Here is a 26,861-nt window from a genome sequence, read left to right as displayed (position 1 = left end):
CTAGTGAGTCCAACATTAAGGAACCAACATTATATATTAAATATGGCGTCTTTAAACAGAAACATACATAAAACAAGGTCAGGTATCTGTCAGTCAGTGAAAGTACTGTGACCCTAGGCTGGCAGGAGCCTATTCCTGTATCTCTCCTAGGAGCAATGATTCAGCATCCGCTAATTCAGGTCTACAGAGACCTTACAGAACATAACTGCTGCAAATAATGAGAACTGACTGTATTTTTTTTTTTGATACTTTGATGTATGAAAAGCAAAGTTTGCAGACAGAATAATCTTGCCTTGTGTCCATCGTCTTTTGGCATGCCCTCTTGAAAAATAAAGTTTTATTGGTCAAACCAAAAGTGAAGAAGGGAAGCAGAAAAATCATTGTCAGGTGCACAGTGAGAGCAGGTTATGTGAGTATCAAAAGCAGAAACTGCTGCAGGAGACAGGACTCGAGGTCCACCTCAGGTGCAATCACTCAAGGAAAGCAGGAACGATAAAACGTTCCCGCCACCGCCTGGCTCACCACCTTTCTACTGGCTCTTAAACGTCTAAATACCCAACATCATTTTTAAAAAATGGTCCTATCTATCTATCTATCTATCCATCCATCTATTGTCTTATTTTTGGCCCTGCGTCTTTCAGGATCTTAGTTCCCCCACCAGGGATGGAACCCGCGCTGCCTGCATTGGGAGCACCGAGTCTTAACCACTGGACCACCAGGGAAGTGCACCCAGTATCATTTTTATTGCTCTGAAAACTGAGCAGCTTAAAGGGATCCACTCATGTTCAACTACTTTACTTTTTTCACCCCAAATTAACTTTCATCTTTTGTCATGTGCACACATACATTATAAAAATCATCACTTTCTTGGGTATTTTTTCATGGTACTAAACTTTCTTTGCCATTTATTTATTTATTTATTGTTTTTTTAAATACTTATTTGGCTTGCTGGTTCTTAGTTGCGGCCCGAGGGATCTTTGTTGCCGCCCGAGGGATCTTTGTTGCCGCGTGTAGGATCTTCAATTGCGGCATGCGGACTCAGTTGCGGCATGCAGGATCTAGTTCCCTGACCAGGGATCGAACCCAGGACCCCTGAATTGGGAGTGCGGAGTCTTAGCCACTGGACCACCAGGGAAGTCCCTGCCATTTATTTTTATTCCATATTATTCTGAACAATCCTTCCATTATTTTTAACTGGCCATTCAGTGTGGTAAAGGACCTAAGTAAAAATTTCAAATCATTTTGCAATATAAAGACATACAAAGAGTAGCCCAAAATGACTAAGCTGACACACACATATTTATTCTCCACAAAGTCAGATGTAAAAAAAAGCACAACAGGCATACTCACTTTTTCTGTTAAAAGTGGGGCACTGTGAACAAGTATATCTCCCTCTTCATACTGATAAGCACAGAAAAAAAAAATCACTACTAAAAAAAGACTTGGTTTCCAAAAGAAGAGCTACATAACAGCAAAAATCAAAACAAATGCATCTGAACAGGGTCAGAGCTTTGCAATTTCTACAGGTAGGATAACCTGCTGTCTCTAGGGGCATCTAGAAACATTCTGAAAGAAAAGTAAATACATAAAAAATGCCACAAATGATTGTGACTAAGTGGTAGTTAATGCAAATCTGAATTCTACATTTATAAGGCTTTGAAGCTATAATTAATACCTGAAGGAATGAATGTCACTGAAAATCAGCAATTCAATGTGTTTTTGTTTAGCATTTTCTTTATTGAGGAAAATTCACTTAATATAAAATTAACCATTAACCATTTTAAAGTGTAAAATTTAGTGCCATTTAGTACATTAACAATACTGTGCAACCATCATTCCCTCTAGTTCCAGGACACTTTCGTCACCCCAAAAGGAAGCCCTCTATCCATTAAGTAGTCACCTCCCATCCCCCCCAGCCCCTGACAACCACCATTCTGATTTCTGTCTCTATGAATTTACCTATTCTGGACAGTTCATATCAATGGAATCATAGAGTATGTGGCTTTTTGTGTCTGGTTTCTTTCATTCAGCATAATGTTCTAAAGGTTCATCCACGGTGTGGCAGGCGTCTGTACTTCATTGCTTTTAATGGCTCAATAATATTCCATATATGGATAGACCACATTTGGTTTATCCATTCATTAGTTGATGGGCATTTGATTTGTTTCTACCTTTTGATTATTGTGAATAATGCTGCTGCTAGGAACATTTGTGCATAAGCATTTGTTTGAACGCCTGTTTTCAATTCTTTGGGGTATATACCTAGAAATTGGTGGGTCATATGGTAATTTTATGTTTAACTTTTGAAGTTTTTTTTAATCTCATGATTTTGCCCTGTGTCAGTATATATATGGCCAATCTGTTTGCTAATTCCTTTTTAAAAGGAAATAAAGTCCAAGATCTTGAAAAACCCTTGATCTTGAACATATTTTAGACCTTAAATATATTCAAATAAATATTTGCCACATTACTTTAAAAAATTAAATGAAATTTAAATTATCTGCTTCTGATTTAATATGCTAATTTCCAATGGGACTAAAATAAATGCTATAATTAAATCAAAACATTTTAATATATGTTTATTGCTTTCTAAGTAGATACTATATTGTTACATTACCAAAAGATCTGTACTCAAAGAATAAACACATACTTATTTATACATTTAAAACAAATGAAAATACTTCTACTTACCCACATATAATATATTGCTTGTGTTTTACTATTGCTCACCAATTCTTTATTATTTGTTGGATTAAAAGTAAGGTAGCTCTGAAATATAAAGTATGAAAATATGTTACATTATAATACATTTTCTGTTTCTCTCTGGTTAAGCTGAATGTTAACGTTAAATAATATTTTTAATTAAAATAAATAACTGAGTAGGAATATAAAACAGAAAAGACATGGGGGATTTCCCTGGTGGTCCAGTGGTTAAGACTCCACTCTTCCACTGCAGGGAGCACGGGTTCGGTCCCTGGTGAGGGAAGTAAGATCCCACGTGCCTCGTGGCATGGCCAAAATAACAAAAACAAACAAACAAAACAAAAAAACAAGAAAAAAAAAACAGACATGGCATTTTGTAAGCAATAGGAATATAATTTAAATACTGAGTGTTAAAAGTAATGGTCTCAAACGTGTTTCCTTTCTTATTTAGTCTTATTTATTATAATTCATCATCTGTAAATTGGAGCAAGCAAAAGTAAACTAGTATTCACCAATAACCTTTATTCTGTGTCCTTTTGGACAAAGACTGCTGTGTATTCATTTCTAAATTTAACAGGGCCACAAGGTAACTTGGAACGAATGCAAAATATTGGAAGGGGGTTCTGATTCCTGCCAAGACGGTGTGTAGCATGGGTTGCCTGGCTCCCTCCCCAGAAATCAACCCTGCAGACACTATAAAGTGAAGGAAACCTGAACTGCGGAAACTAAGTAACAACAAGTGAGAAATCCCTGGGGAGACAAGGCGTATGTCTTGAAATGATATACGCATGGGAGGCGGGCAGCTGCAGCCTGACGTGGAGGGCTGCAGGAGACGGATGAGAGACGGGTTGGAGAAATGCTTTTTTTGTTTGTTTTTCAAAGATTTTTTTTGGATGTGGACCATTTTTAAAGTCTTAATTGAATTTCTTACAATATTGCTTCTGTTTTACGTTCTGGTTTTTTGGCGCTGAGGCATGAGGGATCTTAGCTCCCCAACCAGGGATCAAACCCGCACCCCCTGCATTGGAAGGTGAAGTCTTAACCACTGGACTGCCAGGTAAGTCCCAAGAAATACTTTTTTTTTTTCTTTGATTTTTTTATCTTTATTGGAGTATAATTGCTTTACAATGTTTGTTAGTTTCTGCTGTATAACAAAGTGAATCAGCTATACGTATACGTATATCCCCATATCCCCTCCCTCTTGCGTCTCCCTCCCACCCTCCCTATCCCACCCCTCTAGGTGGTCACAAAGCACCGAGCTGATCTCCCTGTGCTATGCAGCTGCTTCCCACTAGCTATCTATTTTACATTTGGTAGTGTATATATGTCCATGCCACTCTCTCACTTCGGCCCAGCTTACCCTTCCCACTCCCCATGTCCTCAAGTCCATTCTCTACATCTGCGTCTTTATTCCTGTCCTGCCCCTAGGTTCATCAGAACCATTTTTTAAAATTCCATATATATGTGTTAGCATATGGTATTTGCTTTCCGAGAAATGCTTTTTAAGTTCCATTCCTGCCTCTCCCACCCCATCTCTTATTCCTTGCCTGCTGATTGCTGCCTCATTTCAAGAATGTAAACTACCAATGCCAATGCCAGATGATCAATTTCAGGACAACACAAAGGCCTGGGTGGGGTGAAGAACTGGTGAAAGCAAGTGCATGGATGAGGCCTCACAAAGGCTGAAAATCAGCCTCAAATCACCTCAATCTCTGATTAGATCGAGGTGACCACTTTGCCAAAGGCCTCTAAGAAGCAAAAGTAAGTCTTCCTTGGAGGAAGTTATTATCAACCTGAGCCTCAAATTATTCCTATTCTTTTTAAAGCACAACATCTAGCATTCAATGAAAAATAACCAGGCATAGGAAAAAGACATGTCCAAATAACTGGAAAACAAGGGAGAAAAGTAATCTACAGAAAGAGACCCCCAGGAGATCCAGGTATTTTTTATGGCTGAGTAGTATTCCATTATATATATGTACCACATCTTCTTTATCCATTCATCTGTTGACGGACACTTAGGTTGCTTCCATATCTTGGTAATTGTAAACAATGCTGCTACGAACACTGGGGTGCATGTATCTTTTTGAATTAGTGTTTTTAGTTTTTTTCAGATATATATCCAGGAGTGGAAATGCTGGGTCATATGGAAGTTCTATTTTTAGTTTTTTGGGAAACCTCCATATTGTTTTCCACAGTGGCTGCACCAATTTACATTCCCACCAACAGTGCACGAGGGTTCCCTCTTCTCCACATCCTCTCCAATATTTGTTATATTCTGGTCATTCTGATAGGTGTGAGGTGATATCTCACTGTGGTTTTAATTTGCATTTCCCTGATGATCAGCAATCAGATAACTCTATTTAAAAAAAAAATCAAATGGAACTTCTAGATCTGAAAAAAAAAATGGTTTAAAAAACACGAAATGGAAATTGAGTTATTTTTAGTGAGGTGGATGGACCTAGAGTCTGTCATACAGAGTGAAGTAAGTCAGAAAGAGAAAAACAAATACCGTATGCTAACGCATATATATGGAATCTAGAAAAGTGGTACTGATGGACCTAGTGGCAGGGCAGGAATAAAGATACAGACGTAGACAACGGACTTGACAACACAAAGGGGGAAGGGGAGGCTGGGACGTAGTGAGAGAGTGGCATGGACATATATACACTACCAAATGTAAAATAGATAGCTAGTGGGAAGCTGCTGCATAGCACAGGGAGATCAGCTCAGTGCTTTGCGACGACCTAGAGGGGTGGGATAGGGAGGGTGGGAGGGAGGCTCAACAGGGAGGGGATGGGGGATACTAACACAACATTGTAAAGCAATTATACTCCAATACAGATGTATAAAAAAAAGTGAATAAAGCATAGGGTGGGAGAAAAATAAAAATAAAAATAAAAAAGAAAAAACACAGGACTTCCCTGGTGGCACAGTGGTTAAGAATCTGCCTGCCAATGCAGGGGACAGGGTTCAAGCCCTGGTCCAGGAAGATCCAACATGCCGTGGAGCAACTAAGCCCATGCACCACAACTACTGAGCCTGCGCTCTAGAGCCCACGAACCACAGCTACTGAAGCCCATGCGCCTAGAGCCCATGCTCTGCAACAAGAGAAACCACTGAGATGAGAAGCCCGTGCACCACAACGAAGAGTAGCCCCTGCTCGCCACAACTAGAGAAAGCACACGCACAGCAACGAAGATCCAAAGCAGCCAAAAATAAAATAAAAATAGAAAATAAATAAATTTATTAAAAAAAAAAAGAAAACAAAAGAAGAATCTGCCTGCCAGTGCAGGGGACAAAGGTTCGAGCCCTGGTCCAGGAAGATCACACATGTCGTGGAGCAACTAAGCCTGTGCACCACAACTACTGAGCCTGCACTCTAGAGCCCGCAAGACACAACTACTGAGCCCACGTGCCACAACTACTGAAGCCCGTGCGCCTAGAGCCCATGCTCCGCAACAAGAGAAGCCACCGCAATGAGAAGCCCATGCACCACAACGAAGACTAGCACCCACTCACTGCAACTAGAGAAAGCCTGCATGCAGCAACGAAGTCCCATGGCAGCCCAAAAATAATAATAAAAATAAATTAATTTTTTAAAAATAAGTAAAAAATAAAAAACACAAAATATGGTTTAACAGAAAATTAAATATAGCCAAAAAAATAGTTAATAGAAAAGGAAGATAAATTATAGGAGAAAATATCCAGACTGAAGCATAAAGACACAAAAGAATAGAAAAAAGAATAAAAGACCTATGGGACAAGCTGAAAAGGTCTAACTTACATGTAATTGGAGTCCCAGAAGGAGAGGAAAGAAAGAATGTGGCAGAAATAATGTTTAAAGAAACAATAGCTAAGGATTTCCTGGTAGTCCAGTGGTTAGGACTCAGTGCTTTCACTGCCAAGGCCCAGGTTCAATCCTGTTCAGGGAACTAAGATCCCACAAGCCGTGAGGCACAGCACCCCCCGAAAAAAAGAGAGAGAGAGAGACAATGGCTGGGGAAGGTGGGGTTGGGAGGGGAGACATAACTTTCAAAAAGGTAGCAGTAAGATCAACAGTTGACTTCTCAATAGAAATGATGTGAGTCTGAAGACAATGGAATGATACCTATATCTTCAAGGTACTAAAAGAAGATAACCACCAACCTAGAATTCTCTACTTAGGGAAAAATATCCTTCAAAAACAAAGATAATGACCAAGAGAGATGAGAGCATATACCCCTACAAAGACCTGTACATAAACGTTCATGCAGCTCTATTTTCAATAGCCACAAACAGGAAAAATCTCGAATGTCCTTCAGTTATCTATTCGGTGAAGGGATAAATTGTGACATATCCATTCAATGCACTACTATTCAGCAATAAAAAGGAACAAACTTCTGATACATGCAACAACATGGATGAACCTCAAAAATTAAGTTGGGGGACTTCCCTGGTGGTCCAGTGGCAAAGAATCTGCCTTGCAGTGCAGGGGACACGGGTTCAATCCCTGGTCAGGGAACTAAGATCCCACATGCTGTGGGGCAACTAAGCCCGCGTGCCACAACTACTGAGCTCTCATGCCTTAACTAGAGCCCACCTGCCGCAAACAACAGAGCCCACATGCCCTGTAGCCTGCACGCCACAACTAGAGAAGAGAAAACCCGCCCACCACAACTAGAGACAAGCCCGCGGGCCACAACGAAAGATCCTGCGTCCCTCAATGAAGATCCTGCATGCTGCAAGTAAGACCCAACGCAGCCAAAAATAAATAAAAATAGGGGTTCCCTGGTGGCGCAGTGGTTAAGGATCGCCTGCTAATGCAGGGGACATGGGTTCGAGCCCTGGTCCAGGATGATCCCACATGCCGCAGAGCAACTAAGCCCGTGCGCCACAACTACTGAGACTTCACTCTAGAGTCAGTGAGCCACAACTACTGAAGCCTGCACGCCTAGAGCCCGTGCTCCGCAAGAAGAGAAGCCCCCGCTCGCCGCAACTAGAGAAAAGCCCGCGTGCAGCAACGAAGACCCAACACAGCCATAAATAAATAAATCAGTAAGTAAAATAAATCTATAAAAAAAAACCAAATAAAATAAACAGAAAGACATCCATGCTTATGGACCAGAAGACAACGAACGCTGTTAAGATGACAAGACTACCCAAAGCCATCTATAGATTCAATGCAATCTCTATCAAAATCCCCAACGCATTTTTGGTAGCAATAGAAAAACCCATCCTAAATACCCAGGTATGGCTGGTAGCTTTGAGAAGTAAGGAAATTTGGGGGGGGCACTTCCCTGGCGGTCCAGTGGTTAGGACTCCACGCTTTCACTGCCAAGGGTGCAGGTTTGATCCCTGGTCAGGGAACTAAGGTCCCGCAAGCCATGCGGTGTGGCCAAAAAAAAAAAAGGAACGTTGGCGGAGGGAGAGCAGGAGAGAAGAGGGACGTAAAGCTGATGATGATGTGTGCCTCGCTGAGGCCAGTCACCCAGACCCCCTGCTTGGGTTCTGGTTCACACAAGCCACGTACATACTTACCACAGTGTCTGGTACACAGTAGGTACTCAATAAATGCAGGTGAATGACGGCTGCGAGCATGAATGAGACGATGCAGAGCAGCACAGTCAATGGTCTGGGTGCCCTCGGCAAGTCACCTCATGCAAATCGAGAATAATAACTCCCTTATATGAAGAGCAGTTCAGAACATGCTTCTAGAATAAGAAAGGCTGCTAGCTGGGTGACTTTAGACCTATTATTTGATAGTTAATAGTAGCAATATGAATCCCACAGTAACATCTTCTCAGCATGTTTGCATGGATTACATGAGATACTGTATGCAAAGAACTTAGCAGAATCTGACACATAAGAAGTGATCAAAAAAATTAGCTATTGTCATCAAAAATAAAATGAGATCATGGACAGGAGTTTTTAAAAAGCTCTAGTGCACCATAACAAAACTCCAGTAAAGCAAAAAGTAGCTTTGAACTGGCTTCAGTGTACCTTTAGGTGGATCCTTACAGGCTCAAAATGAACTCACCTGAAAACCATACTCTTTGGGAAGGTTAAGAGTGCAGGCCGGTGTTTCCACTGCTAAAGTCCACCTCCAGATGCAAACTTTCTGTAAGTGATGGCAGACAGAGGAGAGTGAGAAGGTTCCTGAAGGCTACTGGAGGAACCTACACCCCTTGTGGTAAGCCAGTGACTTCCACTAACTGAGCAAAGCACAGTGAGCTAAGCTGCAGGCAGGGAGCCCCTGACCGGTCACCCCCCTCCACCCAGAGAACCACAGACGCCACACGGCCTGAGCAGAGCTGCTCGCGGGGACACTTGTGACGGGCGGGCCAGCCGCTGAAGCTGCCGTGACAGGCCCTGTACCTGGATCTCAGTGTCTGAGATGGTCGCCAGGTACTTGGCGTCGCGGGTGATGGCCATGGCCCTGATGCCGTCACCTTCTGGGCAGCTGTCGAATATCGTGTGCACAGGAATGCTGCAAAACAGGACGGGGGACACCCAGGTCAGGAACAGAACAGCTACAGAGAAACAAACATGGTCCACCCACATGACGGAAAGTTGCTCCGCCATAAAAAAGGAGTGAAGCACTGACACAGGCGACAACACAGATGAACCTTGAAACCATGGTGCTGAGTGAAAGAAGCCAGACACCAAAGGCTACATATTGTATGATTCCATTTATATCAAACCTCCAAGATAGGCAAATGCATAGAGGCGGAAAGCAGATGTGTGTTTTCCAGAGGGTAGGGGATCGGGATGTGAAGGCTAATGGTTTCAGGGTTTCCTTCTGCGGCGAAGAAAATGTTTTGGAACCAGATAGAGGCGGTGGTTGCACCACACTGTGAATATACTAAATGCCACTGAGTTGTTCACTTTAAAATGGTTACTTTTATGTTATGTGAATTTTACCTCAAATTTAAAACAAAAACTAACTCAGGGCAGCATGTAAACGTGCTATTTGTTCTCTCCTGGAGCTCTAGTCTCTCCTTCATTATCGAGTGCTGATTCTGTGCCAGGCGTGAAGGATGAGAACATGAAACAAGATGTCTAGGACACCATCCTAGCTTTCAGGAAAGCCGGCGTCCTCCTCCAGAAGGGGGAGTGTAAACAAGCACAGGCTTTCTCGACAGCAACTTCCCTGCATCTGTCAAAATCCTCAATGCACAGACCCTAAGACCCGCCAATTCCACAACTTTTTTTTCCTAGAGAAATAATAGCAAAAGTAAACAGAGATAAATGCCAAATTCATGCTTACTGTGGCACTGCTTTAATAGCAAAAATCTGGAAACAACACAAATATCCATTAATATGGGATTTGTTTAAAAAGTATCATGGTAAACCATATAATGAAAATGTATGCCACCTTCCAAAAGAATGAGGTAGATTTGGGAAAGTGACCAAAATTTTGTGGAAAAAAGCAAATAGCAAAACAGTAGACGTAGCATCATCCTGAGAGAGAGAGAGAGAGAGAGAGAGAGTGTGTGTGTGTGTGTGTGTATTTATATGTATAGAAAAAACTCTGGAGGAATGAACTCCAAACTACATGGTGACTCTGGATATAGGTTTGGGTGAAGGGGGACTTCCTTTTTTTTTTTTTTCCTACACGTCTGTATTGTGTCACTGGCAAGACTTTAGAACTGTAAGATGCAGACAAAGCCTTAACACACGCAGAATTTAATTAGATGCTATCTGAATATCTGAGAGAGCCAAAGAAATGCAAGAAACAGCTGAAGCAATGATGGAAGTAAGCTGTGATGTGGTGAGGGTCCCTGACTTCCACTGGAAGAGTGGGTGGTAGGAAGACTTAATCCCTGAACGCGGGTTATGCAGACCCCCCGTTGGTTTTTCATTATGGAGACCTTGTTACAGAGAATATGCACAGGCCTCAGTATGTCACATCGGTGTCCCAATTGGCTGGAACCAAGTCTGTGCCCTAGCTGAGGACCTGTCTGGTTCTCTGTCACTTGAGAAATTTTATCCCACTGAGACGTGGCCCCAAAAATTCCCTTGGGAAAGGAGTCCTAAAGTTGTTGGGAATGACAAAATGACGTTCTTCATGGGAAGGTGTATCTCATCCCCGGGGATATTTAGAATTAAATGCAGAGAAGATGAAGTCAGTTGGACCTGTACTCTTAACATATTTGTGATAAGAGAATTTGTTCCTTTTTTTAAGAATGGGTCATGTTTAAGAGAATTTAACATATTAGAGTCTCTAACAGATTAATTTGTGATTCTAATTGAAAGTCTGTAGTTGATTTAGACTTGTGATTTTAAATTCAAATTGTATTAGGTTTATAAACAATACTAGAACACTTAAGAGAACTTAGGACTTGCCATATTTATGTCTAAGTTATTAGATTTACAAGAATTACCTAAGTACTGGTGAAGGATTTATTTGTTAATCAGACTACTAAAGAACTTAAAGATGAAACTGAATATATTCAATTTCTAAATGCAGTTTAAAATGTTTAAAAGGAGTTAATAAAATTTGTGAGACCAAACATTAATCAAAGCCCCCTTACAGGCAATTGCAAAAATATGCTAGATTTACACAGTAAGATTTAAGTTGAATTAATCTCAAGGAAGAAGTACCATTTATCACTTTAATAAGGTGAATATTAATTCTAAAACCAGATAATCCTTTCTGGGTTCCCAGAGTCATCATTTGCAATATCATAAAACTCATATCGACATATCATTTTAATTGTTGACCACAGATACACTTCACTTTGTAATTTTAAAAAATGACTGCCAGAGTCACCCCCGATCTAGTGGGGGAGACAGCTCTATAAACAAGAAAAAAGCAAAGGATAAACACTGTTTGAATGGAGGCCAGCTCTGCCTGGGGCAGGGGAGCTGTCAGCAAAGGCTTGAGAGAAGAGAGGCACCAGAGGGGCCCATCCTTCCTGCCTCAGGACTTCCTGATGCAGGAGATGACTTTCCCTCATGTGTGTCAGGTGGATGTGCCATTTCTTGCAGCTGAAAAGCATGTAATCGCTAGAGATGACCACTAGGCAAGCAGACGGGAATTTGATTTCGTGGGGGAGGTGTTTGCATGGCTAGGATGTGAGCATGTACTCCCTGTAACAAGGGCTGAGCTGGCAACAGGCAGCAGGGGAGCCCATTAGGATTTTGCACGTGGGAAAAGATCACACTCAAAATGTTGTAGAGAAAAACCACATGATGATAGATGATGATGGCCACACATGTGTATTTTTTTTTTGGCTTTGAGGCATGCAGGATCTTAGTTCCCTGACCAGGGATGGAACCCGTGGCCCCTGCAGTGGAAGCGCGGAGTCTTACCCACTGGACCGCCAGGGAAGTCCCCTTACACATGTGCATTTAAAACAACAGCAAATGTTCTGGAAGGAAACACACCAAATTGACTACCTAGAGGACTAGGATTGGAGATGGTGGCCAAAGGAGACTTTAGCTTCCAATTAAAATGTATTAAAGTGATTTTTAAAAAATCAACAGATGAATGGATAAACAAAATGTGGTATATCCATGCAATGGAATCTTAAACAGCTACAAAAAGGAATGGAGTACTGATTCATGCTACAACATGGAAGAATTTTGAAAATATTATGCTAAGTAAAAGAAGCCAGACACAAAGGCCACATATTGTATGATTCCACGGACATGAGATGTCCAGAATAGGCAAATCTTCAGAGACAGAAAGTAGATCAGAGGTTGAGGGGAGGGAGAATGAGGAATTCCTTAGTTCAGATTTTCTGGTTGGGTGCTGCGAGTGTTCTGGAAAGAGTGGCGATGGCTGCACAACACTGTGAATGTAATTAATGCCAGTGAATTGTATATACATTTAAAAGCGGTTCAGTGTCACGGAGGCTGGGTTGAAGAGCGAAACTGCAGTGGGGGAGATCGGTCAGGAGGCTACTGCAAGGGCCCACGCAGGAGAGGGCGGGCAGAGGCGGTGGATGTGGGGTCAGAAGTTATTTGGAGGTGGAGGCGCAGGACTTTTGGACGTTTTAGCAGGAGATGCCCGTGGGACATGCAGGTGGAGTGCCCTCTAGCAGCTCCCCCATCAGCACACAGGAAACACTGAGACGGCTGTTGAGAGTAAGATGGCGCGGTTTCAAACCCTGACTCTGCTCCTGCCTGGCTGGAGAGCATGGCCACAGCTAAGGAAGGGCCACAGGAGGATGAGGCCGAAAAGAGTCTGAGAGGGAACAGACAGCGAGCAGGACGAGGGCCAGGGGGACACGGTGTCAGAGGGGCCAAGGGAAATGATGAGGTAATACGGCCCTAGGGAGGCCAGCGGTCACCCGGGAGAGAGCAGCTCCTGTGTCACAGGACATTCAACATACCTTCCTCCTAATCTTCTTCTCCACCTGGACTTGTCCACCCCCCACCTCACCCCCTCCCACCCCCCTACACACCCAACCAAGGCCTTACAGTCTTGTCGGTGAATCTAGCACTGCTCTCTGCCTCTAGGACCAGGAATTACGAAAGGACACACATCTGTGAGCATCTATCCTGGGCCGGGTGCTGTGCTCTGGATCTTCCTCACAATCCCGTAGGGTAAGTAGAGTAGGTCAAAGAGCGCCCCCTCGAAATTCATTCCACCCAGAACCTCAGAATGCGAGTTTATACGGATAGAGAGTCTCTGAGGATGTAATTAGTTAAGATGAGGTCATACTGGTTAGGGTGGACCCTAAACCCAATGACTGGAGTCCTTACAGAGAGACGCAGAGCAGGAGACGCCACATGAAGATGGAAGCAGAGGCTGGAGCGACGTGTCTACAGGTCAAGGACCACCAAGGATGCCCGCAACCACTCGAAGCAGGAGGGCAGCATGGGACAGATTCTCTCTCAGGGCCGCAGGAGCTCCCTGCAGACTCCCCGGTTTCAGACATTTGGCCTCATGAACAGTGAGAAAATAAATTTCTGTGATTTTAAGCCACCCAGATTGGGGTAATTTCTTACAGCAGCCCAGGGAAATGAAGACAGTAAGTACAATTAGTCTTTTTTTTTTTTTTTTTTTGGCAGATGGTGGAAGTCACATGATTTCTCTGGGTCTCCCAGCTGGGTGAGCGTAAGTTGGCCTCCCTCAACCCAGTCCGCCTGGGGGCCACCGACAAACCAAGTTTCTGGACTTAAAGAGCCAAGAATCACCCATGGGAAATTCACCAAAGTAATGTCATCCCAACAGGCCTTGAGGCAATAAGACAACCTCCCCTGAGAACCTCACCGCTCGCCCTGCCTCCCAGCACCGGCTTCTGTACCCCCGGACCGGCATGACTCCTTTTTTTGCGGGTCACGGTGGCAGACGCTGCACAAAAACGCGGGGGGAAGCGGCTGCGACGTGCCTACCCCGAGAAGCAGTCCCATATGATTATCAGGCAGTTGGGCCCTTTGTCGGCCGTGGCGACCCAGCGCCTGTCTTCACTGATGCAGAGGCAGGAGATGACGTTGGGGTGGCCCTGCAGACGTGGAGAGAAGTCGCTCTGAGACAGGGGTTGGGGGGGGCCCAGCCCTGGCACCAGCAGGAAAGGCGGGGCCCCGGAGGCACACCTGAGCTCCCTTTCCAGATGCCGCTGGCTGAAAATCCTACTCCCACCCGCCTTCCCTGGTGTTTCTCCACAGCCAGAGGTTTTCAAACTTCCCCTCAAAACACTCGCAGGGTAAGCTGCGCTCCCTGCAAGAACAGTGGCTTCCTAGGGGTTGAGGCGTATACCCGACTCTGAACCCACGTGGAGAATAAATGTCCAGGTCCCCCCACCTCCAGCCCCCCCGAACCTCCCTACCAGCCTCATCTCCCCCAGAACTGCTCACTCAGGCCACTGAGCAGCTCTGGAACCAAAGCCTCCGCACAGGCCTCTCTGCTTTCACTCGTATCCTCCTACAGTCTTCCCCACACAACAGAGGAATCTCCTGGAAACACAAACAAGATGGCAGCCGGGAAACAGCCCCTGTTTCCCTCCTTCCATGTCACCCCTCGCTCACTCTGGCCTCCTCTCTGGGCCTCACACACGAGGCCTGAAAACTCAGAGCTCTCTCTGTCTGTCTGGGATGCTCTTCCCTGCAAAATGGCCCCGGGTTGGTTCATGCTCAGCCTTCAGGTCTTAGCACAAACAGCACTTTTTTTTTTTTTTTTTAATTAATTAAGTTATTTATTTATTTATTTTTGGCTGTGTTGGGTCTTCGTTTCTGTGCAAGGGCTTTCTCTAGTTGTGGCGAGCGGGGGCCACTCATCACGGTGCGCGGGCCTCTCACTGTCGCGGCCTCTCTCGTTGCAGAGCACAAGCTCCAGACACGCAGGCTCAGTAGTTGTGGCTCACGGGCCTAGTTGCTCCGCGGCATGTGGGATCGTCCCAGACCAGGGCTCGAACCCGTGTCCCCCGCATTGGCAGGCAGATTCTCAACCACTGCGCCAGCAGGGAAGCCCAAACAGCACTTTTTTATTCCCTGCCCACTCAATCCAGAGGAAGTCTCCTCTCACCCTGATTCTTCCCTCTTAGAGCATTTTCACATTTCCTTTCGAGCAACTGTTAAAATCTTTAGGTATATGCTTATGTGTTCACTTGTTTAACGACTGTCTCTCCGTGAGGGGGAACTAGATCTATTTTGGTCATGACTACAGACCCATCACCTGAAACACAGTGGTTATGATAAATACATGTGGGATGTATGAATGAACGAACGAATGGCCGAGGCCACCCCCAGCCATCCAACCCTGCGGAGGCTGGACGCCCGCCTGGCTGCTCACTGCTTCTCAGCCCCTCGGCCCCGCCCGCCCCCGACTCTGAGCCTGCCCACCACACCGTGCTTTCTCCCCCTGCTGCCACCTCTGTGCTCAGCGCTACACGTTCAACTCAGCTCTGAGAAGGGCTGCTTGCTGACTGTGTGTGTATTTCAGGACTTCTAGAAAGCAAATTCCTTAAGTTACACCCACGTGTCTTGGATTCCCTGGCACGATGCTGAGTACTGGCTGAGCTCTTGGAAAATACTTTGTGAAGTTTCTGATCTAGGCATTGACTAAGGAAGGTCCTTATATGTCAACTGAAAAGGGTAACAGGGAACTGTCTACCGGGTTAACTAGTAGGAAGTCGGACACCAGGAAAACGTGACATTTGGACAGGTAAATGATGAAAACGAAAGAGGTCAAAAACATCCGGAACAGAGGAGGCAGAGCGGTGAGGGGAAGGCAGGCATGTGGGGCATTCGGGGAGGCACGGAGCAGGGTGTAAATAAAGCCAAGTGCTGGAGGGAGGAGACAGGAGGAAAGACTGACCTACTTAATACTTTCAAGTCAGGAGACCTGGATGTAAGACCTGGCTTCAACATCTGCTAGCACAGCCTTGGGCAAGTCAGCTAAATCCCTCTGAACCTCAGTTTCCTCTCCTGTGAAATGGGAATATTAACACTCACTTCTCAGCATGAGTAGGAGGATCAAAGCCCTCTGAGCCCTGGAAAGGAGTCTGAGTGTTTATTAGGTCCGAATCCCTGCCCTTTGCATCTCACCATAGTCCTGTGGAGACAACATGGTCTCTCCTGACCACATTTTTACAGAAATGTAAAAAATACAGATGCTTTAGATTCTAGTTACTATAAAATTAAAGTCAACTGCTATTTGTCAATTGATTCTGATTAGAATCAGAGAGAAAACGAACAATAAAATGTGTTCCTAAAAACAGAATTTGCTATGGTTCAGAAGAGAGGAAGGAAAACGTGAATGAGATGGAATGAAGTTGACCCCTGAAATAAAAAACAGAGTGCTGGACTTCCCTGGTGGCACAGTGGTTAAGAATCCGCCTGCCAATGCAGGGGACACTGGTTCGAGCCCTGGTCCGGGAAGATCCCACATGCCACGGAGCAACTAAGCCCATGCGCCACAACTGCTGAGCCTGCGCTCTAGAGCCTGCGAGCCACAACTACTGAGCCCGCATGCCACAACTACTGAAGCCCGTGCACCTAGAGCCCGTGCTCCGCAACAAGAGAAGCCACCGCAACGAGAAGCCTGCGCACCACAACAAAAAGTAGCCCCTGCTCGCCGCAACTAGAGAAAGCCTGCACACAGCAACAAAGACCCAACACAGCCAAAAATAAATCAATTAATTAATTAAAAAGCAACAACAATAACAACCAAAGTGCTATATTCAGGTTAAAGACAACCTCTTTCACTTGAAGTAAGAAAACCTGCAAACCTGAAGATGGTGCTGGTTATTCTTGAAGACATTGTAGATGACCGCAGTGTGAGCACTGGCATACAGAAGAACTCTCTGGTTTTCGTCTTGAATGTAGTAAACAGGAAGGGAACTGTTCCATCCGAACGACCAGGTCATGGTCTGGAAGACAAAGGTAAAAGCGGGAAGACGCTACGATGCACGAACCCAGAGCTGTGACGCCGGGTACTCCCGGCCTGAGTCCTGGAGGAGAAGGAGTCACATCATCAGCCAATGAAGACACATCACCTTGAGAAGTCCTCAAGAGCACGCGACACCGCGGACGACCCCTGAAAACGTGATGCTACGTGAAAGGAGCCAGATGCAAAGGACCACATACTGTGTGACCCCATCTACATAAAATGTCCAGAATAGGCAGATCCATAGAGACAGGAAGCAGATCAGTGGTTGCCAGGGGGTGAGGGGAGGGGACTGGGGAGCGACTGCTTACTGCGTATGGGTTTCTTTTTGGAGGGACGGAAATGTTCTGAAATTAGAAACTGGCAATGGTTGCATAACCTAGGGAACAGGCTAAAAACCAATCAACTGGGGCTTCCCTGGTGGCGCAGTGGTTGAGAGTCTGCCTGCTAATGCAGAGGACACGGGTTCGAGCCCTGGTCCGGGAGGATCCCACATGCCGCAGAGCAGCTAGGCCCGTGAGCCACAATTACTGAGCCTGCGCGTCTGGAGCCTGTGCTCCGCAACGAGAGAGGCCGCGATAGTGAGAGGCCCGCGCACCGCTATGAAGAGTGGCCCCGCTCGCCGCAACTAGAGAAAGCCCTCGCACAGAAACGAAGATCCAACACAGCCAAAAATAAAATAAAATTAATTAATTAATTAAAAAACAAAAAAACCCCAATCAACTGTACACTTTAAAAGGGTAAATTTTCAGACAGAAAACAAACTTACAGTTACGAAAGTGGGGAAGGGGGGTGGGAGGGATAAATTAGGAGTTTGGGATTAACAGATACCCACTACTATATATAAAATAGATAACCAACAAGGACCTACTGTATAGCACAGGGAACTATACTCAATATCTTTTAATAACCTATAAGGGAAAAGAATCTGAAAAAGAAAAAAAAATATATATATATATACTCACACATACATATGAATCACTTTGCTGTACACCTGAAACTAACACAACATTGTAAATCAACTGTATTTCAACAAAAATAAATTTTATAAACTTTTTTTAATTTTAAAGGGTAAACTTTACAAGGATGTGGAGAAACTGGGACCCTTGTGCGTTACTGGTGGGAGTGTGAAATGGTGCGGCTGCTGTGGAAAACAGTATGGAGGTTCCTCAAAAACTGAAAATACAATTACCATATACTCCAGCAAGTACACTTCTGGGTATCTACCCAAAAGAACAGGAAACAGGGTCTCAAAGAGATATGTGTACACCCGTGTTCATAGCAGCATATTTCACAGTAGCCAAAAGGTGGAAAACAAGCCAGTGTCCATCGACAGATGAATGGATAAACAAAAGGTGAGTATTATGCAGCCTCCAAAGGGATGGAGATTCTGACACATGTTCCGACATGGATGAACCTTGAGGACATTATATAAGCAAAATACATCAGTCACAAAAAGAGAAATATGAACTGAATGGTTCCACTTATATGAGGTCCCTAGAGTAGTCAAACTCATAGAGACAGAAAGTAGAAGGGCAGTAGCCAGGGACCAGGGTGGGGATGGGGAGCCAGTGTTTGTGGGTACAGTGTGTGTTTCACAAGATGAAGAGAGTTATGGGGATGGGTGATGATAGTGGCTGCACAACCATGTGAATGTATTCAATACCACTGAGCTTTTACAGCTAAAAATGGTTAAGGTGGTAAATTTTATGTTATGTGCCTTTTACCACAATCTTTTAAGAAAAAGTTAAGAGGGTGGATTTTATGGATGTGAATTCTACCTCGATTTAAAAAGAAAAGAAAAGCTACATGGTGCTTACACAGGAGTGTTTACTGTGTAAGAATTCAATGAGTTCTACACTTGCGTGTGCTCTTTCTGTTTATGTTATATTTCAATAAAGACGTTTCCTTTAAAAAAAGAAAGTCTTCAACAGTAAATAGAAACAACTTCCTATTCATCTTCTCCCCAGGACCTAGACCCAGATCAGTACCAGACACACAGTGAGCACTTCACGTTGTGAAATTCAATTTACTGAATGAGAGTACGTAGAATGGACAAGTTATAATAAAGTCACTAAGTAACTTCATAAGAAAGGCAATTATTCAGCCTGGGTATCTGTTCCTTATACACGATTTTCCCTGGAAGGATAAAGTATAAAAGAGACAAAACTCCCTTAGGAGGATTAAAAATTCCACACTGCCAGGAACAAGTCCAAAATAAATATTTCATGAAATGAAAAATAATAGGTATTATAAATCTGACTACTGCTTCCAATTCAATAGTAGTTTGTTTATGTATATTTTTGTATTCAACGTCTCTTACAAAAATTACGGATAAACTGTGGTACGTTCATACAACGGAATATTATTCAGCAATAAAAAGAAATGAGCTTGCAAGCCATGAAAAGATGTGGAGGAACCTTAAATGCATGTTGCTAAGTGAAAGAAGCCAGCCTGAAAAGGCTACAAACTGTATGATTCCAACCACATGACACTGTGGAAAAGGCAAAACTATGGAGACAATAAAAATCAATGGTTGTCAGGGGCTTGGGTTGGGGGGATGAGGGGGAGGGAGAGATGAACAGGTAGGGCACAGGACATTTTTAGGGCAGTGAAACTACTCTGTATCAAACAACAATGGTAGATACATGTCATTATGCATTTGTCAAAGCCCAGAGAATGTACAACACAGAGTGAACCCTAAGGTAAACTATGGACTTAAGGTAATTCTAATTCATCCGTATTGGCTCATCAATTGCGACAAATGTACTGCACTAATGCAAGATGGTAATAATAGAGGAGACGAGGGGGGAAGGAGGCACAAGGGAGTATGTGGGAATTCTCTGTGCTTTTCATTCAATTTTTCTATAAACCTAAAACTGCCCCCAAATAATAAAGTCTATTTAAAAAATTAACCAAGGCTGATGTGGTAGAGTGTTTAAAGTGATGGCTAAGTGATTAGTTACCAAAAATCAGTGGGTTATATTGGAGCATAGAAATGAAATCTGGTGATGGGATTTCCCTGGCGGTCCAGTGGTTAAGACTCCGAGCTGCCACTGCAGGGGGTGCGGGTTCCATCCCTGGTTGGGGAACTAAGATCCTGCATGCCTCACAGCCGAAAGAAAAATAAATAAAGAAATGAAATCTGGTGAGTTTCCTTTCTGATCTTTGAATGATACTTAAGGTTAAATTGATGTACCGTATATTTCTCCCAAGACAGAGTGGGCGACATGGCCGATTTCTCTCCTACATGCTTCATTCCCCATTCTCTCCTGATTCTATCTGCTCATTCGCTGTAACTTATATTTACATTTAGGTCTTTTATTGCGTGGGCGTGAGTGGTAGAATTACGGAATCATAATTGCCTCAAGCTGCAACTTCTAGGAACGGAACTATTTCATATCTGGCTGGTTCTTAAGAGCCAATTTCTTCAAGTGAGATGGTTCTTTTGGAAACCTGCTAATTCTAAAAGGCCTGATAGTCGTCCTGGAAATTTATTTTGAGATTTAACAAATTAGTTACAAAAAGAAAACACTCTTAACTAGACTCCTGTCTCCAGGTAAAACAACTCTTTCAAGGTCAAAACTGGGCTGACCTCACTCAGTAGTAACAGAACTTCCTTGCTTGAGCCTCACATTAACCGAAATCACACAGTACCAACACTCATCGCATTTTGCACTAGTTTTAACACTCATGGCGAATGATGATGGAGACAGCCACCTCTCACATCAATCTTCTTCTAAAACATGGTCATCTGGAAAACAAAACTTTATTGTCAAAACCAGATTTCACTGTATTTGATAGTTATATGATTCCTTCTCATAAACACATGATACCTTGTTACTTGGCCGGAGATGGTATTCACGGTTAGGTCTATTTACCATGAGCACTGCTAGTTATTACAGGCCTTTGGGATAAGCCGGGGGAGCCCATAGGAAAAGGAGGATATGTTGTGAGCACAGAGATGGAGAGGCACACACGCACTGAAGCACCTTTGGTGAGAGCAAGAAATCAGAAACAGCATAAATGGCCATCAATAAGGAAACAGCCGAATTTAAAATGAGGAAGTGGATATACATGCACTGATATAAAAAATCCTCTAAGACATATTAAGTGCAAAAACATTTATGCAGAAATGCAGAATATCTCACTGGATAAAAACAAACAAACAAACAAACATCTAAAAACACAAATTGTGTGTGTGTGCACACGCAGATACATGTTTATATATGTACCAAAAAAGGTCTGGAGAGATACAGTTATACCAAACTGCAAAAGTAGTCACCTCAGGAAAACGGGATTGGGATGGGAGTGTGTTCGAGAAGAGGAATCTTTGCCTTTGTATATTTTTTTTTATAAAGAGCGCTTATTCATTTTAACAAAAAGAAGAAACAATAAAGGCGAAAGGAAAGGAAAAAGAAAGACGGCGCACCCAAAGAGCTAAGCAAACCTGCAAAGAGAGTAGGCCTAGGAAAGTTTGGTTCTGCAGTGAGCCCAAGGCTAACAGGGGGCCCAGACCTGTGCAGTGGCTTTTGTCAAGTCCAGGTAGCTGGGGCCTGGATAAAAAGATCACTTGCTCTTATTAGGGACGTTACCTGATTTCTGGTTAGTTGGCTAAACAAGACAAATGTCTTCATGGGCTCTAAAACTCAATTATTCTTGGGACTTCCCTGGCGGTCCAGTGATTAGGACTCCGAGCTTCCACTGCAGGGGGCGAGGGTTCAATTTCTGATTGGGGAACTAAGATCCAACATGCCGCTCAGTGCGGCCAAATAAATAAATAAACTCAATTATTCTTTCTTTCAGACTGAGCAATTGCAAGCTTGAACCTTCAACTCCATTGCTCAAAGTCGGCCAAATCTACAGAAAGGAGGCTGTCAGTTCTCTGCACTTCCCCCTCGGCACCCTTCCGTCACCACCACCAGCACAACCGTCACCACCATCACCTAGTTGTTAACACTTGTCAAGTGCTCATTCTGTGTTAGGAACTGCATTAAGTACACACAGTCCATCACTTACGAATCTTCCAAAGGCATGAATCTACAGTGGGGGGAGAAAAAAAGATGAATCCTAGGAAACAATTTTCAGAAAGTAGCAGATGGAGGAAGAAAGAAGGAGAAGGAAAAAAAAAAAAACCCTCCTCTTCCTTCTCTTGGCAAATGATAATATTTTTACCCTCGCAGATGGCGCCTCCCTGGAACACTGTCAGCGGCAGCAAAGGCAGACTCCTTGGGACCGCCTGGTGCTTTTCCCGGTGGCTTTCACTTTTTCCAGACCTTTGACTTACTGATCTATCTTGGGATGGATAGCTTTAGGAACCTGTGGTGGTTTTAGGAGCTGGTAAAGGGATCAAGCCAGTTACAGCAGAAGAGGCGAGGAGAGGAGGGAAAGGGAAGGAACTGGTGGTATGGAGGAGGAGTATTATGATGTGGGAGAGAGAGAGGGAAAGGGAGGGAGAGAGAGAGATGGAGCGAGAAGAGAGAGGGGAGAGGGGAGAGGTCGATTTGGAGTCTCCCCCAAGAAAACAGCGTCCTATACAATGGACAAACCACGTGCGGAATTTCCTGCCTGCAGAGCAACGCTGCTGAACCCAGATGCAGCGTTCGTGTCCACATGCTGTCACACATGTCCAGCCACAGCTCCAAACTGAACTTTAAAACGACACAGGTCTGTGATTAGCTTAAAAAGGAGCTTTCTGGTGGTATTTTTTTCCATATGCATAAAATTCCCCTATTTCACAATACTCTCAAAACACTGGGGGAAATTTAAAAGCATGTTGCACTTACCAAGGGATACACGTTGGCACTGTCATCCTTTTGGAACAAAATGTCCTCGGTGGCAGTGGAGACCAGTGACACCTTAGGGATCCTTGCTTTGGGCTGGAATTCTTTTTCTTTCTTCTCATTTACATATAATACTCTTTTTTCTTTTCTCCCTTCTCTCTTTTCTGGCTCCAAGTCTCCCCTTTCTGGTTCCAAGTCTCTCCTTTCTTGTCCCAATTCATCTTGGGGCCTCTGGTCGGTTCTCTCTGCAAGGTCACCTGAAGGCTGCTTTTCAGGGGAACTAAGCTGTTGTTCCGCAGAAGTGGTTAGATCCAAATCAAGAAACTCTAATTGTGAGACCATGCTTCTTGGAAGTTCGAGTGTTTCCAAAAGCTCTGATTGTAATGAATGCTTTGACTCTCTACCACTATAGGTTTTCTTAAAAAAGAAATAAAAAGGAGATTGTGATTTCAAATACGGTACACGCTGCTACATGCCCTCATTTAGTTTCCTTTCTCTTCCTAATCAGCCAGTCTTAGTGTTAGCCTCACGTCGGAATTATGAAGCACTTTTTAAAAAGAGCCTGGGACATTCTGTACTCAAATAACATGAATCGTGGGTGTGTCAGGTTTATCCTTTGCCTACTAGCAGACCCACAACAGCAAAATTATTCTTCTAAGTGGCACTGGTGGCCTCCAAAACCACCACAGAGCCACAGAGAGTCACTTCTCCTTGGACCAGAGGTGATTTCTACAGGCTGTTTAGACAAGCACACTCCAGCTAACCCCTGTCCTTTAAGTCAGCTCTGGTACACACCTCCTCCAGGAAGCTTTCCCTGATCATCCTCCAAGCTGGGTCAAGTCGGCCTTTATATAGATACATATCTCCTAGGTACCTCTCAATCACTGCACTTAGTTTTATAATGTTTGCCTCCCTACATACCCTAGAGCTCCTTAAAAGAATGGACTGTGTCTTACTTGGTTTTATATCTGCAGAGCCTGGCAGGTAAGTGGGTAACAAGCATTCAATTAATGATTAGGAATGAATGAATGAACACACGAATGATTGAATGAATGAAAATTCCTACTTACTGGGAGTGTTCCTGACAAGACTGATTGGGAATCAGTTGGTGTAAGTCTCTCCAAACTGATCATGGACTTGGTGATTTCTTGGGGCTTCACTGTGGTTTCTTCCTGTGCTCCTGCAACCTCCTCCTCCACTTCTTCTCTGACAGCCTCCTCCTCCTTCCCAAATTCTTCCCCCTCTTCCTCTCCCTCCCTTTCCTCTTCCTCCTCTTGCTCCCCCACTCTCTTCTCCCCTTCCCCTTCTTCCTCTTCCTCCTCCCCTTCCTCCCCCTCCTCTTCCCCCTCCTCCTGAGACCCTCTCCATGCTAATGTGTTATCTTCTTTTAATTCCTGTTGCATATTTTCTAGCCCTTCATCATTTGGATATTTTTCTTCTTCGTCTTCATCTTCTCCTTCTTCCATTTCTATTTCTCCATATTCTTCTGTCTCTTCCAGTGGGTTTTCCTCTGCATCTGACATTCTTCTCTTTGGAGATGTCTCTAGAGAAATTTTGAGCATAATAATCAGCAGGGCCCTCTGTTTTCCATTTTGATTTCCTGGTCCACAAACCTATCAATGAAATGTGCAATACCAGCTCTGCTCCCTTCCATGGGAATAAAAAGAATGCCATACTCCTAGGAAAGCCTGTCTCAAATCTTTAAAAATATTGATCCCGGGCCTCATCTTTCTGAGAATAATTTTAGAGCCCTCTAACTCAGTTTATATATATTCATATTCCCACAGGCAGCAAAATGATAGCCCAGGTATTAGCAACAATTCTAATAATACGAATAAGGGAAGAAGCAGGTACCTTAGCGGTTAAGTATTGGCTTTCCAGTCAGTCTCTCCTGGCACTGAATCCCAGTTCCACCACTCAGTTGCTCTGTGACCTTGGGCAAGTCACTTTACCCCTCGGAGTCTAAATCTGCTCACAGGCAAAGTTAAAATGATAACCCTAAATTCTGGGGGTGTTGTGAAGATTAGATGAAATGACGTATGTAAAATGCTCGAGTTGCAGCACAGAGTGCTTGAGAAATGGTAGCAGTCTAGAATGTTAAAAAGCCTAACATATTCTCTCGTTTATTCCTTACAGCAAACTTAAGAGTCTGAAGCTCTGAGAGGTGAAGTGACTTATTCAAGATCATACAGCGAGTAAGAAGCAGACCTCTCAATGTTCAGTTCCGCCATCTGAAAAATTATTGCTAAGACTTAAAGTCTAGGGCCCTTAGGACAGAGCCTCTTCCGACTGCCAAACTTTGCCAAATTCTTCATGGGGGGTGCGGGGAGCAGGTGTGTGCGTCCGTGGGGGCACAAAGCCCAGGCGCGGCCCCTTCCTCCAGCTCAGGTCTCCCTGGAGCTGCCCCAGGCTGAGCCCAGGTGGGGTGAGCGCCCCCCAAGAGGCACCAGGCCCCTCCTTGCCGGGGCCCCCGCCCCTGACTCACAGAGCGCGCCCACCCTGGTCCTCAAAGACCGGGGTCTTCCCGCCGCGTGAACCCCTCGTCCACCTCCCGGCCTCCAGCTGCCGCCGCTGTCTCCTCCAAGGGCTCCCTAGTTACGGTCGCCACCCAAGCCCCGTCTCCATGGTAATCGCTGCCGCTGCAGGCAACGGGGCCGTAAAGCGAGAAGGCTGGACGGCGGTCACGTGCCCAGAAAGCGGCGGGAGCGAGAGCGGGGAGCGGGGAGCTGGTCGAGCTCGCCCCCTGCCGCCGCGACTCGGGAGGTGAAATCGGCTTTCCTCTCATGTCTCCTCTCCTCCCCTCCCACTCTCCCGCATGTTTTCCCTTGGTGCCATCCCCTGAGAAGCTGCAGCAGCCAATCCTAGCAACTCTGACTTTCTGAAGACTTGACAAAGTTATGTGAAGAAGTACGAACGGTTTGATAAAATCCTGTAAAAAGCAAACTAAATTTCCCGGTCTCATTGGTGCAGCACACAGCTCCTCCCCACCTCCTCGCCCGGGCACTGCATGTTGTGCAGAAAATTTTAGCCAGCTGGGATTAAATGTTTCATAGGTTACGTTATCTTATCACATAACGTTTCTGCCAAACCAGTTTGTTAAGTCTATTAGGATGATTCCACCTCAAAGTGTCTCTCCATTATAATCTCACAAAAGACAGCCCACCTGCGTGGCCATCTTGAGGTTTCTGAAGGGGGGACTTGCAGGAAACCAGCCAAAGGCACTGATGCAGAAGACTCTCTGCTGCCATCATTTTAGGAGGATGTGAATGAGTCTCTCCATCCCCACCCCACCCTCATACCCCAATGCTGGTTGATGCATTTGCATACATCTCAGAAAAATAAAAGGGATTGCTGGATGGGACAAGCTGTTTATTATAGCCTAGGGCTTATAAAAGATTGGAAAACACGTGGAATTAGAAAAACAATTTAAACAGCAAACACTGGTAAAAACAGCACGTCTGTGGCTACAAGGGGGGAAATCCACGTGGATATTCAGCTAGAGTACATGGTGTTTGGGGGCAGACACTCAACAGGAAGGCTTTCCAGTCAAGCATGAGCACCCATGGCTGGAAACACACCCAGTACTGACTCCCGTCAGGGCGAGCTGGTATCTGTATCTAAGCCAAGCAAATCCAGTCCTGAGGAACCCAAGCATGCCTCAGTAGAATGTGCCAGATGCCCTGTGAAACAGAAAGTGGTCTGCAAGAACTGTGGAAATAAAACACTGTGATACGGTGAAGAGAGAAAAAAAGTAAAACACGGAGGCACTAGGAATCACTGAAACTCACTTTGCCATGTTAAAGAGAGAAAATAAAAGGAAGGAAGGAGGAATCAGCATTTGCAAGAAGACAGCTCTGCACACACTGCTGGTTCCCATCAGCAATGTCAACACACCTTAGCAGTCTACAAAAGTGCTGATCCGAGGGCAGGGCCAGGAGATTCAATCATCCTGCATCCAGAGCAGCACTGCTGCAGTGCAAACGCAGGTGCAGCCTGAGCGTTTGGAACCCCCATTCACTAAAGGATGACGGCCCAGAGATGCTGTTGGTCAAATC

The 26,861-nt window shown here is 44.5% G+C and overlaps 1 protein-coding gene across 10 annotated transcripts in view; it reads right to left on the bottom strand.

Annotated features, from left to right (window-relative positions):
• Positions 1-26,838, bottom strand: part of CFAP251 (cilia and flagella associated protein 251) — a 70,283-nt gene extending 43,445 nt beyond the window's left edge. For 8 of the 10 annotated variants that reach the window (XR_014234523.1, XR_014234524.1, XM_082355852.1 and 5 more), the window contains exons 1-8: positions 23,877-24,652; positions 22,810-23,223; positions 16,866-17,006; positions 14,032-14,141; positions 9,061-9,172; positions 8,723-8,803; positions 2,692-2,769; positions 1,351-1,401 (exon numbers count right to left, since the gene is read on the bottom strand). Coding sequence is in view for 8 of the 10 variants with exons in the window: in XM_082355852.1 (XP_082211978.1) it covers positions 1,351-1,401; positions 2,692-2,769; positions 8,723-8,803; positions 9,061-9,172; positions 14,032-14,141; positions 16,866-17,006; positions 22,810-23,223; positions 23,877-24,368 (1,479 nt within the window). In the remaining 2 variants the exon portion in view is untranslated. The other 2 variants (XM_082355854.1, XM_082355855.1) reach the window with 2 other exon arrangements.
• Between the last annotated feature and the right edge of the window lie 23 nt (positions 26,839-26,861).

Source organism: Balaenoptera borealis (genome assembly GCF_965194805.1).
Source record: "Balaenoptera borealis genome assembly, chromosome: 14".
Classification (NCBI taxonomy): Eukaryota; Metazoa; Chordata; class Mammalia; order Artiodactyla; family Balaenopteridae; genus Balaenoptera; species Balaenoptera borealis.
This window is presented reverse-complemented; position numbering and strand designations above follow the sequence as displayed.